Here is a 17500-nt window from a genome sequence, read left to right on the forward strand (position 1 = left end):
TAGCCGTCTGTGTGTGTGTGTGTGTGTGTGTGTGTGTGTGTGTGTCTCTCGCTCTCTCTTTCTCTCTCTCCCACCATCACTGTCTCTCTCTCTTCTCCACCCGCTCTCTCGTTTGCTTCTCTTTCTTATTTTTCTCTCGCTCTCTTGCTTTCCTCCACTCTTTCTCTATCACTTCAGTTCTCTCTCTCTCTCTCTCTCTCTCTCAATTCAATTCAATTCAATTCAATGGGGCTTTATTAGCATGACCGTTAAGGCACAGTATTGCCAAAGCTAGTGATCGCAGGGCACAGAACGTACCAACATACAAAACATCAAGACACATATTACATGAATCAAATGGGAATCAACAACATCGCACGCACACACACACACACACACACACACTCTCTCTCTCTCTGGTGGTCTTTCTCTCATGCCAGAGGGGGGTGCTAGTTAGGTTTGAAGGCTGCCAGACTCTTTCTGGACACCTCCTTCTGTGGACATACACCCCTGGCGTCCAGCCCTCTAGTGTGCAGATTTAATGTGTGTGTCTGTGTCTATCTCTATCCTTCTCTGTGTGTGTGTGTGTGTGTGTGTGTGTGTGTGTTTGTATGATTTGGACTAAGCTACTGCTCTGTTCTAGCTCATGTGGCTTAGCAAAATGGAATTTTGACAATTGGGTGATGTATGCACATTGGAGTCCTAAAGTACTCTCTCTGTGTCTCTTTCTCCCTCTGCTCTCTCTCTGCCCCTTCTCTCTCTCCCTCTCTCTCTTTCCCTCCTTTTCTCTTTCTTCTGTCTGTCTGTGTTTCCCTAGCAGTCCTAAGTCCAAACAGGAGGCCATGGTTCGCTCGCCCCCTGTCATGTCTCCCTCCAGTGCCGTCCAGATGGACTCCAAACTGCCCAATCAGGGGAAGCAGGGGGGTGCAGGTAGCCAATCACAGACCTCGCCCTGCGATCCGAAGGCTCTGGGTGGCGGCCACAACCCCAAAGCACCGCTGGGGGGGCTGGGCCTGAAGAACGGGCAGAGCATGGGAGGCGGGACTAAGGGCGGGACTAAAGTGAAACGCGAGAGGAGCACGTCAGCTGAGTCGTACGAGCAGCATGACGACACCACGCCCACTAATGACAGCGAGTCAAAAGGTGAGGAGACCCTAACCTACAACCATCAGAGTGGAGGGCAACAGGTTTAAACCTAAAACCTTGACCTACAGCCATCAGAGTGGAGGCCAACAGGTTTAAACCTAAAACCCTGACCCACAACAATCAGAGCTGAGGGCAACAGGTTTAAACTTCAACCCTAAACCCACAGCCATCAGAGCAAAGGACAACCGGTTTAAACATCAACCCTAAACCCACAGCCATCGGAGCAGAGGGCAAAAGGTTTAAACCTCAACCCTAAACCACAGCTATCAGAGCAGAGGGTAACAGGTTAAAACCTCAAACCTAAACCACAGCCATCAGAGCAGAGGGTAACAGGATAAAACCTCAACCCTAAACCCACAGCCATCAGAGCAGAGGGTAACAGGATAAAACCTCAACCCTAAACCCACAACCATCAGAGCAGAGGGTAACAGGATAAAACCTCAACCCTAAACCCACAGCCATCAGAGGTGAGGGCACGGCAGACTTCAAAGCACTTAGTTATTTACCTTCACAGTGCTGACTGACAAGTGGTTACAACCGAAAACATACTGTAGCCTGAAAAAGTAACACTTACCCCAATAACATTAAAATGACAGAAAAAATCCTAAGGACATTCGTCCAAGCACACCAACATACTGTATGTGTTGTCATAGACTTGTTGCTAAGGTCTCGCCACTAAGCAGATCAAAAGATAGACATCTTGAAAGTGTGCTCTGCTGCTCTCAAAATAACGGTGAAATACTGCACATTTCACTTTAGACCTGATTGGTCTTGGTCAGTGGCATTATCATTTTAAGTAGGCTCAAAATGGCAATGTGTGATGGATGCACCTGATCGGATCTCATTTCATCGACATGCCACAAGTTAATTTGCTATTTAAACAATGTCTGTGCCTGATGGAATAATGATAACTGCATTAGCCACAAACACCACACCTGGTGCCATAATGAGCCAGGCGTCAGATGGAGCCCAAGAAGATCCACTTCATCGATACATCATTTACATCTTAATAGTAACAATAATGTGTTTTTTTTGTGTGTCATGGTGTGGGATGTTGTTGTGTATACGTGGCAGTGGTTTGCCTGTGTGTCCATTAGGTCATGGTGTGGGATGTCATTGTCTATGTCTATATGTGGCAGTGTTTTGCCTTTCCATGTCCATTAAGTTGATACTCAATTTTTGAAGTTGCTGGTCTGTAAATAACATGACTCGGATCGGAAGTCAGATAGTACTTCAGCCTCCGGCCGATACAAAGGTGTGGATGTGTGCCAAGAGAACAGGACTATCTGTCATTGTTGTGCTCCATGAGTATGAAATATGGCTCCTTGTTGACACATTAAGGGGTGAGTTAATGTGAATGAGTAAATGCGTACGGGAGCTTGTTTACAAATTAGTGTGTGAGAAATATGTGCAGAGGGCGAGATGATTAGCTCAGGTTATTAGATGCTCTGCTACAGCAATGCTATCTTCCATTCTTCTCTGTCTCTCCCTCTTCCACTCTCTCCTATCTCTTTCTTATTATTCCCTCATCTGTCCCTTGGCCACTGTGCTGCATTAAGACGTCGTCACCCCTGTTTAGGTCAGAGTGGAACAGCCCAGTTCAGCTGCTGCTTAGGAAGCAGCAGGACTGAACCATTTTAGGGTAATGGGGGAAGCATGGCTTCTTACAGTAATAACCTAAAAGCCCCCTGCTGGTGACTGGAGTTGCTGACAGACCCAGTGTCCTTCCAGGAGTTTCCCGATTCACTTGGTTGACAATATACAATATACCAGTGACGTTTTGTGCGTGTGCATAGATCTTAATTATGTGCTTGTGTGAGCTGTAGACCAAAGTTGGATTAGGACCCCATTTATTCTTATTGGGGAGATAGAACTGAACCATGTGGATCTGTTTAACAGTCTAATTGTCAGTGGTGGTCTGTGATCCTAACGCTGGCTTTCTGGAAGCTGTTGCATTAATTAGAAGCTGCCTGACCCCCACAGGGACCTGCACTCACTCATAGGATCGTTCTATGACTTGGACTTTTCATCCTGTTTGCCACTGTTGTTAACCTCTCTTTCTCTCTGCACCCCTTCTTTCTTTCTTTCTTTCTTTCTGTCTTCCTTTCTTTCTTTCTTTCTTTCTTTCCTTCCTCCTCTCTCTCTCTCTCTCTCTCTCTCTCTCTCTCTCTCTGTCCCCCCGTCAGAGATGGGCAACCGAGCGAAGCGCCTGTGTGTGTCTGAGAGGAGGCAGCCCTACAGTGGAGCAGACTGGTGCTCGGGAGGGGAGACGGATGAGGAGGACGCCGGCTTCTTCAGTAAGGACAGATTCACTCACGGCTCACTCAGGCACCTCTCTCTCTCTCTCTCCGTCCTTGACATCTCTCTCTCTCTCTCTCGCTCTCTCTCTGCCTGTTATTCTATGTTTCCCCCTTTACCCCCTTTTTGTTTTTTATTTATTCATTCATTCATTCAACCTTTTTTATAAGTTTATTGAGGGTAGTTCTCAACTTCAGTGAAATCTGAGATAATAATATCTTTTGTCTGATTTAACTATACACTGATATAGTAAGTTATGGTGTTGTGTTGATATTGGAATGAATGTACTGGGTATATCTGGGTGCATCACTTTAAATTGGGGTCTGAATGGTAACATGAGATTTTGTTAACTGTGTTGTCGCTAACTACATCCTTCCTCAAGACTGCAACTCTGGCGAGATGAAGCCGGACCCCAGCGCCCTGTCGGCCACCACCCCTGCCCAGAATGCCATGGGAGGACAGAGCTCAGGCCCCGAGATGAGCTGTGGCCAGAAGTCTGCCACTAAAGTCTTCTACATCTTCACCACAGAGATGGCCAACAAGTAAGCGCTGTTTTCTTTTCTGTGATCATCGACTTTGCCCAGGCATGCCTCTGACGTTCAAAGCCTCCCTGTCTCTGAAGTTACGTCTTCCTTCTAGTTCTGTCTGTCAGCGAAGATTAAGTTGCGTCTCTTGCTAAGCGGACAGTTCTGTCTGTCACCGAGCATACAGCTCTCGAGCTCTGTCTGCTGCTAAGTGTGCAGTTCTGTGTGTCACCAGGCATCCGTATCTGTCTGCTGCTAAGTACGCAGTTCCTCGTGTCCCTTTCACAGCGAGTCAGCAGCACACAGAGGGGATGGGAGGGGGGGGGGCGGGGGGGGGGTGTCATGGGGACCAAGGAGGGCTCAGGTGCTAGAGGGAGCAGGATGGGAGATTTGAGGTGGTGAGGGGGGATGGGGATTGAAGTTTTTATAGTATATTTTTTGGGGCTTGTCTTTTTTTTTTTTTTTTAAGTATATTTGTTGGGGCTTTTTTGCCTTTATTTGTATAGGACAGTGAAGGGTGAGACAGGAAGTAAGTGGGAGAGAGAGAGATGGGGTGAGATCGGGAAATGACCGCAGGCCGGTCTCGAGCCTGGGTCCCCGTGTATGTGGTATGAGCACTGTAGCCTTTTGCACCACAGCGCCCCCCCCCCGGGATTGTAGTTTTTGAGGAGCAGATACCCAGGGTGATTTGTGGGTATCGTTGGGACTGTCACAGTTGATGACCCTCACGTCCCTGAAATCTCCCTCATCCCTAAAACACTACCTGGACTGGATATGAAGGCTCCTCCTCATAATGCTTACTTAAGCATGAAGACACAAACATAACTGTATCTGCCTCCTCCATAAGAGTTTGTTTTTTAAATGGTCAACCTGATCAATCTCAACCTGTACACAATACTAACTTGACTGTGTTTGTGTGTGCGTGTGTGTGTGTGTGTGTGTGTGTGTGTGCGTGTGTGTGTGTGTGCTTGCGTGTATGCTTCAGGGCAGCTGAAGCGGTCATCACTGGTCATGCCGACAGCCTCGTTGCCTACCACACAAACCACATCTCTAATGGCAACAAGCCCACTCTTCCCATGGTAACATCTCACATCACTTAGCAACAATAACAGCACTATCAATAATTAATCACAAAACAGTGTGAGCCAAATCTCTTTATAGGAACAATAACAGTAACAATGTCTCTGTTTGTGTTCTAAGATGGGCCCCATGGGTGGTGGCTCCAAACAGCCAGGGGGCGCTCCGTCCTCCCAGCCCACGGAGCAGAACCACCAGCCAGCTTCCAAACCAGCAGCTCCAGGGCCCCAGCAGCCTGCTCCACCATCCCAGCCACAGGCCTCCGCGCCGGGCTCCAAGCCCCAGGACGGCCCCTCCTCGGTGGGCCTGGACTCCAAGGGCGTCCCTGGCGGGAGCCCCCAGGATGGAGGCTCGCAGGACGTCGGCGCCCATCCAGCCGGGTCGACCTCGGAGGGTAACCCTCCGTCAGCGCCGGGCCCGGGCGGGTATCCGGCCATGGATATGCCGTCCAAGGGGCCAGAGGGGCAGTTGACCCCCCAGCAGCAGCTCGCCCAGCTGCCCCAGGAGCTCATGGGGGCCCTTGGGGAGAACACGGATGGCCTGTCGCAAGAGCAGCTGGAGCACCGGGAGCGCTCGCTGCAGACGCTGCGCGACATCCAGAGGATGCTCTTCCCCGACGACAAGGACATGCCCGTCATGGGGCCCCAGGGGGGGAACATGGGCGGGCCGCCGCCCAACCCCATGATGGAGGGGCCGGGGGTCGGGGGCCCCAAGAAGCCAGAGCAAGGGCCCCTGCAGGCCATGATGGCCCAGTCGCAGAGTCTGGGGAAGCCTGGGGGTCCGCGTCCGGACGGGCCCCCGTTTGGTCCACCGGGCCCCAGAGACATGGGCTTTCCCCCGGATGAGCTGGGGCCGCCACCTCCCGGGCCCCCCATGGGTCCTCCGGGCGGCATGGGAGCCCATGGGGAGCCGGGCGACCACATGACGCCCGAGCAGCTGGCGTGGCTCAAGCTGCAGCAGGAGTTCTACGAGGAGAAGAAGCGCAAGCAGGACATGATGATGCACGGCCCGCACGGCCCCCGCATGATGCGAGGCCCGCCGCCGCCCTACCAGATGAATCCCGGCGACGGCTGGGGGGGCCCCGGGGGGGGGCCCGAGCCCTTCCCCGACCAGATGGGCATGGGGGGGCCGCCGCCGCGAGGCATGCACCCCCACATGCAGCGCTTCCCGGGCATGATGAACCCCGAGATGGACGGCGGGCACCACATGCCCCGGCCGGGGATGAACTGGCCCGACGGCGACGGGCGCGGGTTCCCCCAGGGCATGTTCGGGGGTCCGGGGGGCCCGGGAGGCCGGGTGGAGCGGTTCCCCAACCCGCAGGCGGTCCAGGAGGCCATGTTCCAGCAGGGGATGGGAGACAAGCAGGGCATGATGATGGACATGAACAGGATGATGGGGAACCCCAGGCACATGGAGCCGGGCCCTGGAGGAATGATGTTTCCCAGGATGCCCAGCGAGGGGCCCATGAGCCCGTCGTCCAGGATGGAGTTTGTGAAGGGCCTGAGCCGCGACATGGGCGACTTTGGCATGGGCCCCGGCAACATGGGCATGGGGCCGAACCCTCAGATGATGAACCCCAAGATGGGCATGAGCCCCGAGGAGATGATGAAGATGCGCGGAGGAGGAGGAGGAGGGCCGATGATGGAGAACATGGGGCCTCAGCAGAAGATGATGCAGGGGCCTCCCTTCCCCGACCAGCCCCACCCGGGCGACTTCAACATGGGGCCCAACCGGCAGTTTCCCCCCATGAACCAACCGCCAGGGCCCATGAGGGGTCCGAGAGGAGAGCCCCCCTTTGGACCGGACCAGCGAGGGGGTCCCGGGGGAAACGGCCGTCTGAGCCACATGCCACCCGGTCAGCCCCAGCCCTCCAGCGCCCCTCCGCCACCCCCGTCTAACCCGCGGGGCGGCGGCGGCCGCAAGCAGTCGCAGGAGCCGGTGGGGTCGCCCGGGGTCAACCCGCTCAAGTCGCCGCCTCTGCGGCAGGTCCAGTCGCCCATGCTGGCGTCGCCCTCGGCCGGCCTCAAGTCGCCGCAGACGCCCTCGCAGCTCGCCGGCATCCTGACCGGCACGGCGCCCTCCACCTCCATCGCCTCGGCGTCCGCCTCCATCAAGTCGCCGGCCGTCATGGGGTCCGCGGGGGCCTCGCCCGTCCACATGAAGTCGCCGTCGGTCCCGGCGCCCTCGCCGGGCTGGGCGTCGTCCCCCAAACCTCCGCTCCAGAGCCCGGGGGCCCCGCAGGGCGGCAAGCCCAACCTCAGCCTCACCTCCCCCAACATGATGAGCAGCAACGAGCCAGGTGAGGCCCTGCGGCTGGGCATACGAGCTCTACAGAGTGCTGTAAGATGGATGGAATGTCCGGTTAATCGTGGGCTAAATAGGTTGTTATTAATAGCTTGGGTGAACCCGGACAGACCTGTTAGCAAATTTCCCATCCTTTGGATCCTTTCCAGGCAGACCTGCAGGTTGGTCTGAGTTCACGCAGGCCAGGTTATTATGGGAGTGATATGTGATTCATTACATGGAAATTTCAGGGTATCTGTTTTTAACATACAGAGAGCTGCTGCAGTCACCAGGCTAGTTGCTGTTGTGATGCTATTTTGGTCTAAGTGGGTATTGCCCCATCAGTGAGACAGGTTTTCGATTTTTGCTGTTTTTACTGATGCAAGGTCAGCAGCATGCCCCTATCATGGAATGATGAAATCCATGAGAAAAATTGTGATCACAAAGCAAGACTGAAACTAAAGGTGGTGTGACTGTAGGTGTTGAAGCCATAAGAAAGTCTAAGGAATATTTAGAACTCAGCATGTGTGTGGAAGGATGACTGAGTTACAGTTTCTGATAAGATGAACAAATGGCTGTGCACTTGTTTATCTCGACCTGGGGTGCAATTCCACAAAACTTAGCTTCTGTGTTGATACAACCATGGTACGATGCAACTCAAACACTCAAGTAATGACCTTGCAACATGTCTAAGAAGTGTTGTTGAACATAGCAAGTTCTGCCATTCAAAACGCTGTCCAGGGTTATTGCTGTCAGGCTATAAATGGAGAGTGAAAAAATATTCCTGTACATTAGCTACAGCATCCATAGCGCTGCATCATTCATAGAAATTACAACCAACATAATGAATGGAAGGAAATATTTGTCGTGTCCCAATATTTTTAGAAAAGGCAGCATGGGTGTTCCCATGCTGCCTTGTGCACAATTTGATTCACGCTGCTAAGGCAGCCTGGAAACTACCACCCTAATTTTTGCCACAGATAGGGGACCAGGAGGGAAAGCAAAATGAGGATGAGCTATGCACAGACGCATTTGAGATAGACAGTGGTGCCCAATGAATGGATCTGGGCATTTTTTTCAAATACGAGAAAATGAATGTTTGGTTGCCAGACCACGTCTCATTGAGAAGTGGTAGGCGCTAGCCTGGCTAGCCTCTGCTCACATGCAGGCGTGAATGAGTGGATGTTGTGGCCTCAGTTGAGTCTAACCACCACCACCACTGCAATCTCCGTTGTTCCACCCCTGCCCTCAAGATGAATGAATGTAAATTTAAAACGTTATAAGTGAAATACTCAGTTGGAGGATGTTCAGCTATGAATACAGCAGGTTCGTATGGGTTCACGCAGGCCAGGTTACTATGGGAGTGATATGTGATTCATTACATGGAAATTTCAGGGTATCTGTTTTTAACATACTTTTAACATTTTTAACATACTCATTCTTGAATTTCCCCTTGGGGATCAATAAAGTATCTATCTATCTATCTACAGTATATCTAGTCAAACTAATGCGTTGACATACAGTACACATATATTACACATACTAGACTAATGTTTTACGTTGACAACCACAAAATATCTATGAACTACGCTGCAACTACCACTCTCAATTTGTTCTTACAACCTCCAAATTTCCGCCCATGCTTGTGATTGATCATTGGAATGACCCTTTCTAAAAACACTAATGCAAAGATTACAAAGGAGGTTAGCCTCCTTTCTAGAAACACTCCTGGCCGGGCCCAATTAAGCAGATGTGAGCTGTGGCTCTCCTTAGAAAAGTGATGAGTTCATCACCCACGTTGTCTTAGTGCTCTGGGGCCCCTTCAGAGCATTTCAACTGTTATTGTCGATATCTACTGTAGATCAAATGGAGTTGAGTTGAACTTCCAACATCCATGTGTTCCACAGGTGCGTTTGTGTGTGTGTGTGTGTGTGTGTGTGTGTGTGTGTGTTCTCATGGGTTCTCCTGCTCTTTGTCCACAGGCGTTAGTGCCCCCTCCTCTGTTGCTCCCTCCAGCAGCTCGTCCAATCAGCCGGGCTCGTTAAGCGTCGCCCCGGGTAACAGCAATCTGCCGTCCGGCGGTCCCTACAACATGCCACCTGAGCCCACGCTATCCCAGAATCCCCTGTCCATCATGATGTCACGAATGTCAAAGTTCGCCATGCCCAGCTCCACGCCCCTTTACCACGATGCCATCAAGACCGTCGCCAGTTCAGATGACGATTCGCCCCCTGCACGGTCACCCAATCTGCCCAACAATAACGGCATGCCTGGTAAGAGAGCACAAACACACACACACACACACACACACACACACACACACACACTCACAGTTTCAGTCTGGCACTCACACATTTCCAGAGATATGTAATGATCATAAACACATGAATGCATGTGTTCCCCTATTAAAGGTGTAAAAGTACGAATAAGTTGTGTACTTCATGTAACTGGTAAGTGCAAGTATAAGCACTGTACTTCACATTACTGCTGAGCGAAATTTGATGAGAGAGATTTTCAGGAAGTGAAATTTGCTCGATTAGAATCAGTACATTTTGCCACAGGAAATCTTTGCACGTTTATGTAACATTTTGACCTAGAACAGAAACGAGCTTTTTCTAAAGCACTTGTATCACGGTGGGCTGTGTGTGTGTGGTGTTTGCAATGTTACAATAAGCCTGCAGTGTATCCTAATGTGTGCTTGTGTCTCTCACTCCTGCAGGTATGGGCCACCCGCGCATGATGACGCCCGGCTCGTCTGGACCCATGCCCGCGCTCAGCCCCATGGGCATGAATGCCATGGGTGCCCAGCAGATGCCTCACAGCATGGCTGGCCCCATGCCCAACCAGATGCCCTCCCCTGGCTCCATGGGGCCCGGCATGCCCCCTCACCCGGGCAACATGGGCCCAGGAGGGATGATGGGCCCGCAGGGCATGATGATGCCCCCTGTGTCCCAGGACCCGGGCATGATGGGGCAGGGGCGGATGGGCATGCCGCCGCACCGTGGACAAGGCTACCCGCCAGGACAGTCGCCCCCGCAGCAGGGTCCCTACGTCCACAACGGCCCGGGGCCTCAGGGCTTTCCCCCTGGGATGGGCTTCCCCGGGGAGGGGGGCCCCATGGGCCGTATGGGCGGGGGCCCTGAGCCAGGCAGAGGGCCCGGAGGGGGCCCCGAGTTCGGCGGGATGTTTGACCATGACCTCCAGGAGGTGATGCGCCCGGGGGCCTCGGGGATCCCTGAGTTCGACCTGTCGCGCATCATGCCGTCCGACAAGCCCAGCCAGACGCTGTCCTACTTCCCCCGCGGGGGAGGCGACGGAAAGCCCCCCCCACACCACGGCGGCCCGCCGGGCTTCCCTCCCCAGATGCAGGCCATGATGGGGGAAGGGAGCCCCCGGATGATGGGGGGCCCCGGACCCATGGGACCCCAGGACATGCCAATGGGCCCGGGCGGGGGCCACGGGGGCATGCGACCCCAGGGGTTCATGGGCCCTGGTGGGATGGGCCCTGGCGGTATGGTCGGCCCCGGGGGCATGGGCGGCCCTGGAGGAATGGGTGGCCCCCAGGGGGGTATGGGGGGGCCGCAGGGGGGTATGGGGGGGCCGCAGCACAGGATGCTGTCGCCCGGCCAGCAGCAAAGCATGATGGGAGGCCCCGGCATGATGCAGAAAGAGCGCGGCGGCCCCATCTACGCACACCCGGGCCCCGGGGGGTCCCCCAACATGATGATGTCACTGCAGGGGATGGGGGGTCCCCAGCAGACTATGATGATGCCCCAGATGAGGCCGCGTGGCGGGGACATGGGCATGAACTTTAACCCCGGCCCCGGGAACCCTGGGAATATGATGTTCTGAGCTCTGAAAAAAAACAAACAGTAAACACTAAACCTGGGATGACGGATCAGAGAGCGAAGAGGGAGATTTCACTCTCAAGTTTTCCTACATGTGTGTGTGTGATGCTGTGTGTGTGTGTGTGTGTGTGTGTGTGTGTGTGTTTGTGTGGACTGGAACTTAGCTGTACACACGGTGGTACTAGTGGTAAAAATGGCTCATACAGTCACACACAGATTCATATGTGCCAACTTCTCAGAGGTACCTTAACGAGGGAATACAGTGTCCCAAATATTAACTTTGACTTTCGGGATCACAACCAGACTGAGAGACTTGGGGAAGAGTTTGTGGAACCCTTTTCATAGAGAACCCTTTAGACCAGAGAGGTTGTGAGCCACAGAGCTGAAACCCTTAGTTGTGCTCTAGAACAAAAAAATGTGCAGAAATAACTATGAGAGTTGAGTAAATATGAAGACCTAAAACAAAGACAGACTGTTGGATATAACAAGGAGAATTTACATGCTTACGAGACAAGACAAAGATGGACTAAAGGCAAGGAACTTCTTCTGAAGAGTTGCAGCGTGTATGTTTACATCACACCCCATAACCTCCCTCCAGAAGAGAATAAAGCTCTGTGTGTGTGTGTGTGTGTGGGTGTGTGTGTGAGGGTGTGAGTGTGTGTGCTGTATTCGTGTTGTAAAAGGGATTTTACCAGTGACTTCTCTAGGTCCTTTTACTTTCCGGTGTGTGTCTCGTGTGTGTATAAATCTGGGTAAGGCAGTCCTGCCCGGCCTCTTACTGAATACTGTGCATTGTTGAAAAAAGACTCTCTTTTAAATGTTGTTTCCTTTGTTACTCCGTTGTATGATAAACCAAACTAAAACCTCATCCAGATGCTAGTATTATCGAGAAGCAAAGCACAAACATGAATTAACTGTAAAGAACGCGAAGTTGTTTTTCTGTTCTCTCCTTTTGTTTTGTATCGTAGAGAAACACTTCTTTTTTGGACACACACGCGTCAAGGGGTGTGAGGGTGGACATGAAGTCTCCTGGCTAAATAATGATGCTCTAGCCTCTTGGGGTGATTGACGGGGTCAAGCTTTTGGGGGAGTAGGGGTGTGGTGGGGGTCGGTTTTGGGGAGACTGTTGTTGATGGTGGTTGACGTCATCATGAGAACTCAGACAACAGACAGCCCACTCACCGTTGACCCCCCTGTGCCACGTTGCCATAGACACCATTATGGACAAAACAAACACAAAGCAATTCCCACTGGCAGTTTTTTTTTTTTTTTTTTTTGGAGGAAGCTAGATATTGCTGTGTCTGGCGACAGATTATTAATGTATCAGTTGCTGAGAAGGGAGTTCTGTAGAAATCCAATATGATGGTAATAATAAAAAGGGGGGGGTGGGCATACTGAAAAAGCTGATAGGTCGTCTACATGTTTCTGTCCCTGTGGTTTAAAGTCATTGTGTGTAACTTCACTAAAATTTGGTACAGAACCACTTCCTGGGGTCGGCAGTGGTGTTGGAAGACAAATAAAATCTATTGTTTGGTATAAACTGCCATGTTGAGTCATTTCTTTGGCGCTCAAAGAGTCACACTTCCCCCTGCTGGTGAATTTTTGACATTGCATCATATTCCACAATAGCTGAAATTACAGTGCTGATATGATGTGTGAAGTTTTTTTTTTATTAGATGTTTATTGTGCCAAAAAAATCTACCCTGGTATCAGAAATGTAATTGCACAAAAAAAATACTTTGCAGCTGTTAACCTGTCAAACATACTCACTTGGATTATGAATGATTGTATGAATGAATGAATGAATGAATGAATGAATGAATGAATGAATGAATGAATGAATGCATGCATGTAAGGTTCAACTGAATATAAGGTTCAGTGATTCACAAACAGAGAGTGATACCATGATACATTGCAGCGTCATTAACAGTGAAGGATCGGTGACAAAAAAACAAACCCATGTCGGTGTACAGTATGAATGACATGGGGAATAAGAAGTACATTCAATCAGAAAGTGCTGATTTGTTGGCTGCACCCTTGCATCAGAAACAGTCCCAAAACAGCCCCAATATAAACAGCCCTGTTCAGAGGGCACCAGGGCACCCAATCACGTGGAGGCCTCCGCCCGTCTTCGGCCTTCGCCTTCGGTTCCGCAGCTGCCGAGGAGTTCCATGCCCAGCTGTCTGGAGAAAGTCTCACGTTCATGAAGAACGTCTGCTACACCCTTCTTGCCATCCATAATAACCCCAGACACTCCCCTCAGGTCAAACATTTCTCAAGGTCTCTCCGATCATTGATGCAGCAGGTTGCTAAATTTATCCCCGTGGGTCTGCAGACCTCTTAACTGGAGACCAAGGGATGCCTAATATTAGACACGGGAGGCAACGACCACTATGTCACCAGACTCCACAGCTGCACAAGGACGACCGACCTCTGGTATGTGTAGTAGTTTGGGAGGTGGTGGGAGAGGAGATGAGCGCCCCCATGTGGCAGTAGATGTGAACAGGAGGAGCAAGACTCTATGATAAAAACCTGGACACTCTCAGCTTTGTCAAAGTGGTGGAAAGCAAACTGCTTTCATATTTCCCGTAGACGTGCTACATTCCAGTTACTATTCAAACTTCAAACGTCTCTGTAGATACACTTTAATACTCATCTCCTTTTCTGACATAGGCCAAAAAAAATGATTTGCTTGAAAACATCAAACTAATTTGTGATTTTGTGTATGTAATTTTCTTCGGGGCAGTGAAAGCCATTATTATAGGTTGTAGTGTCTTTTGAATGCATACAGCCCTGCTGGCATCGTGTATCACTGGAAGCGACACTGTCCTCAAGTCACAGGTGTGTGTTCACAGGTTCGATCAGTCCTTTACCCAGCAGGACACCTGGATGGACGGCCTGTGATGCGCGGTTCTGTGTCGGCAGGTGAGTTCAGGTGGAGGTGACGGGTCAGGTGTCTGCCTGTCCACATGGGGCAGATTATCAGGTCACGCATTCAGCACCTTCCAGCACCTCAGGGTCACCTTACATATGCTAGAGACACTTGGCACGGAGATGCGAAAGACTGCACTGGCTACACTGGTGTGTGTGTGTGTGTGTCTATACACTGCATATGGGTGTGTGAATGTGTGCTAATGATGTGTAAGTGTGCATTTGAATATGTGTGTGTGTGTCTCTCTCTCTGTGACAGAGAGATGAGAGTGTGTGTGTGTGTGTGTGTGAGAGAGAGAGCGAGAGAGAGAGAGAAAGTGTGTTTTTCAAGTGTTCATTTAAGCTAAACACTGATATAATCTGATATGCACTGATATTATTTTATTATACTGTATGTGCAGAGGGGAAATCACAGTGTTATTTTGGTGTTTTATTGGTGGTATTTGTAGTTTGCCTTTGTTATAGTACATGTCCTGCTTTTTAATTCTATTCCTTGCAGTCACTTTTTACTGTTATAACAATGCATGCGTGTGTGTGTGTGTGTGTGTGTTTGTGCACGTGTGTGTGAGCCCGTGGATGCCGCCCCAAGCCCCTGTTTTTCAGCGTTCATTTCACCTAGACATTGATATAAATCCCATTGCCCTCAATAAGCTATAGCCCTGTGCACAAGTGACCCTGAAGCGCATGTGAGACATTTCTGTAGGAGGCCTCAGTGCTGTCGTTCAAGCCTCAGCGACAGTGTGTGTGTGTGTGGGTGTGTGTGTGTGGGTGTGTGGGTGTGTGTGGGTGGGTGTGTTTATGGGTGGGTATCTATGAGTCAAAAATAAAAAGTAATAACAGGCACAGCTGTCGTCTAACATGCATCTATCTTCATCTCCGTGCCTTGTGCCCAGCGAGGACAGTGAGAAGATGCAGTTGTCCTGTCAGTCCATCGAGTACTCGCGAAAAACATCAGCAGGACACCTGTTGTGCTCAAGACTCTAACCATGTGTAATCAGCATGTGTGATCAGCTAGGATGAGCGGATACTGTGTAGTGCAAACGATTGATTTGATTGTTTTCTTCACAGTGCTGAAGCTGTCCCTCGGGAGGGGAAGTGGTACTTTCCTCGACTGAAAAGTGTCCAGATGTGCCCGGTTTCAGGGGACAGTCCCCATTTTTGGTTGCCTGTCCCCGGGAAAATACAGAAAAACTACCTATGTCCCCGTTTTTTTATAAAACTTGTATGTATTTCAGTCAGATTGATGGTCAAACTGAAAACGTCCCCATTTTTTCAGCATTTTTGGGATTATGTCCCCGGTTTTGGTCTCGGACATCTGGTCACCTTTCCTCTACTGGCTCCTCTGTGAGCTCTAGAAAACACGGCGCTGTTGCTTCACATTGACGCAAAGCCGTGTTTTCCATACAGTACGGTGGAGTGCCATGTAGATGCACCTGCTCAGTGGAGGGGGGGAAGGGGGGGAGGGGTTTATGGACTCTCCAGCGCTGCTGTTGAAAGTGAAATGGCCATTGCACACACTGTTCATGTGGCGATTAAAAAGTAAAAAACAACAACAACAACAACAACAACAACAACAAAAAACAATTTGGAGCGCAGTCCTATTATTTCTTTTTTCAGTGTCTCCCTCGTTGTTCCCGGCGGGAACCTCACACGGCGATATCGTCCGGCCGCATGCGCATGCTGGCGCTGCTGGCTTTGCTGAGTCGCCGCTTGTCCTTGACGAAGCCGTTGGCCAGCACCTGCGGGCAGGCCATTCCGTCCTCCTGCGGGGGAGGAAGAGGGGGCGCGGCGGCGGCGGTTGGCGTCAGGAAGGTCGGCCTCCCCAGGAAGTCCTCGGCCGACGCGCCGTCCATGCCGCGGTGGCGCTCGGCGGCCATGTTGACGGAGTTCTGCTGGTTGGCCAGCCGGTCGCTGTAGGACGGGCAGCTCGGGTGGGTGTGGGAGTGGCCGTGGGAGTGGGCGTGGGCGTGCACGGGTGAGGGCGGCGGCAGGCACTGGCTGAAGTCGGGCGGCGGCGAGCAAGGCGGTAGCGGCAGGTGGTGCGACGGCGGCTCCGGCGACGTTGCGGTGATGGTGGACGGGGTCAGAGGTCGGCGCTCGTCCTGCCCCTGCAGGTGCTGCTGGTCCCGGTACTTCCGGACCCAGCGCCGGCACTGCTTCCAGGCCAGGTAGTAGAGCTCCAGCAGACTGAGCACCAGCGACACGCCCGCCACGGCCAGCATGAACACGATGAAGATGTTCTTCTCGGTGGGCCGCGAGACGTAGCAGCTCACCTTGTGCTTGCAGGGGTCTCTCTCGCACACGTAGTGCGCGTTCAGGAAGACGCCGTAGATGAGGTACTGCACCAGGACGAAGCACACCTCCATCAGCAGACGCACCAGGATGCTCAGGATGTAGGTGCGCAGTAGCGCCCCCTTGAGGCGGATCTTGGCGGCTCCCTCCGGGACCCTCCCGCAATCCTTCTCCTCGTCCTGTGAGTACTTCTTCTCATCTCCTCCTCCTCCTCCTCCCTCCTTCCCTTCATCATCACCTCCTCCCTGGTCCTCCTGCTCTTTCCGTCTCTTCTTCTCCTCGACGCGGACCGTGTGCATGGCGTGGCCCATGTACACCAGCGACGGCGTGGAGACGAACACGATCTGCAGCACCCAGTAGCGGATGTGCGCGATGGGGAAGGCGCTGTCGTAGCAGACGTTCTCGCAACCGGGCTGCATGGTGTCGCACATGAAGTCCTCCTGCTCGTCCAGCCAGCTGGACTCAGCCGCAGTGCCCAGGATGAGGATGCGGAAGATGAACAGCACCGTCAGCCACACCTTGCCCACTGACGTTGAGTGCTCCTGTACCTCCTCCAGGAAGTTACCAAGAAGGCTCCAGTCTGCCATGCTTCAGGTCAACCACTAGGGGGAGCCTGTTGGGGAAGGAAGGAAAGCATTGCAGATTTAAAAAAAAGGTTAACTTGCATAATTATTTGAAATTTCTTCAGAACAATAATAAAAAATACACCTCTAATTAATATATGTGACCCTGTAAAGCGGAACCAGTCGTTTCGGTAAAATTAATTTAATTAAGTTATGCTCACGTGAACGGCCATAAACGAAGCTTTCCAACGATATGTATATCGAGGGTATTACACAAACTATCGCTAAGATAACAGCATCCAAAGTTGACATGGTTCTCCTGTCACGATATGCCAGAAGAGGAGAAATCACCTTTTTAAGCGGCGCGTGCACAACGGGAATGACAGCAAATGTGTTGAATCTTCGCCGGGTTTAACAGTCAAAACGTATGTTTTATCGTGAAATGCGTTCACAATATGAAACTGTAGACTGTATACAGTCGAATTAGGCGAAAACGTGAAATTCAACATTTTAACCCGGAAGTTTGTTATTGTTGATTTTCTCAAAATAACGTTGTGCG

General features: G+C 51.5%; 2 protein-coding genes across 2 annotated transcripts in view; one reads left to right on the forward strand and one right to left on the reverse strand.

Annotated features, from left to right (window-relative positions):
• The window catches only part of LOC134071300 (B-cell CLL/lymphoma 9 protein-like), a 52229-nt gene extending 39539 nt beyond the window's left edge, over positions 1-12690 (forward strand). The window contains exons 5-12 of the mRNA XM_062527971.1: positions 797-1122; positions 3312-3422; positions 3806-3965; positions 4933-5026; positions 5148-7323; positions 9290-9580; positions 10027-10823; positions 10914-12690. Of these exons, the coding sequence (XP_062383955.1) occupies positions 797-1122; positions 3312-3422; positions 3806-3965; positions 4933-5026; positions 5148-7323; positions 9290-9580; positions 10027-10823; positions 10914-11159 (4201 nt within the window). The 3' untranslated portion in view covers positions 11160-12690. The remainder of the gene's footprint in view (positions 1-796; positions 1123-3311; positions 3423-3805; positions 3966-4932; positions 5027-5147; positions 7324-9289; positions 9581-10026; positions 10824-10913) is intronic.
• Positions 12691-12804: 114 nt separating this feature from the next.
• gja5b (gap junction protein, alpha 5b) overlaps positions 12805-17500 on the reverse strand; it is a 12506-nt gene continuing 7810 nt past the window's right edge. Inside the window, exon 2 of the mRNA XM_062527964.1 lies at positions 12805-16991. Within this exon, the coding sequence (XP_062383948.1) occupies positions 15733-16965 (1233 nt within the window). The 5' untranslated portion in view covers positions 16966-16991 and the 3' untranslated portion in view covers positions 12805-15732. The remainder of the gene's footprint in view (positions 16992-17500) is intronic.

The sequence above is a fragment of the Sardina pilchardus genome, chromosome 23 (genome assembly GCF_963854185.1).
Source record: "Sardina pilchardus chromosome 23, fSarPil1.1, whole genome shotgun sequence".
NCBI lineage: Eukaryota > Metazoa > Chordata > Actinopteri > Clupeiformes > Clupeidae > Sardina > Sardina pilchardus.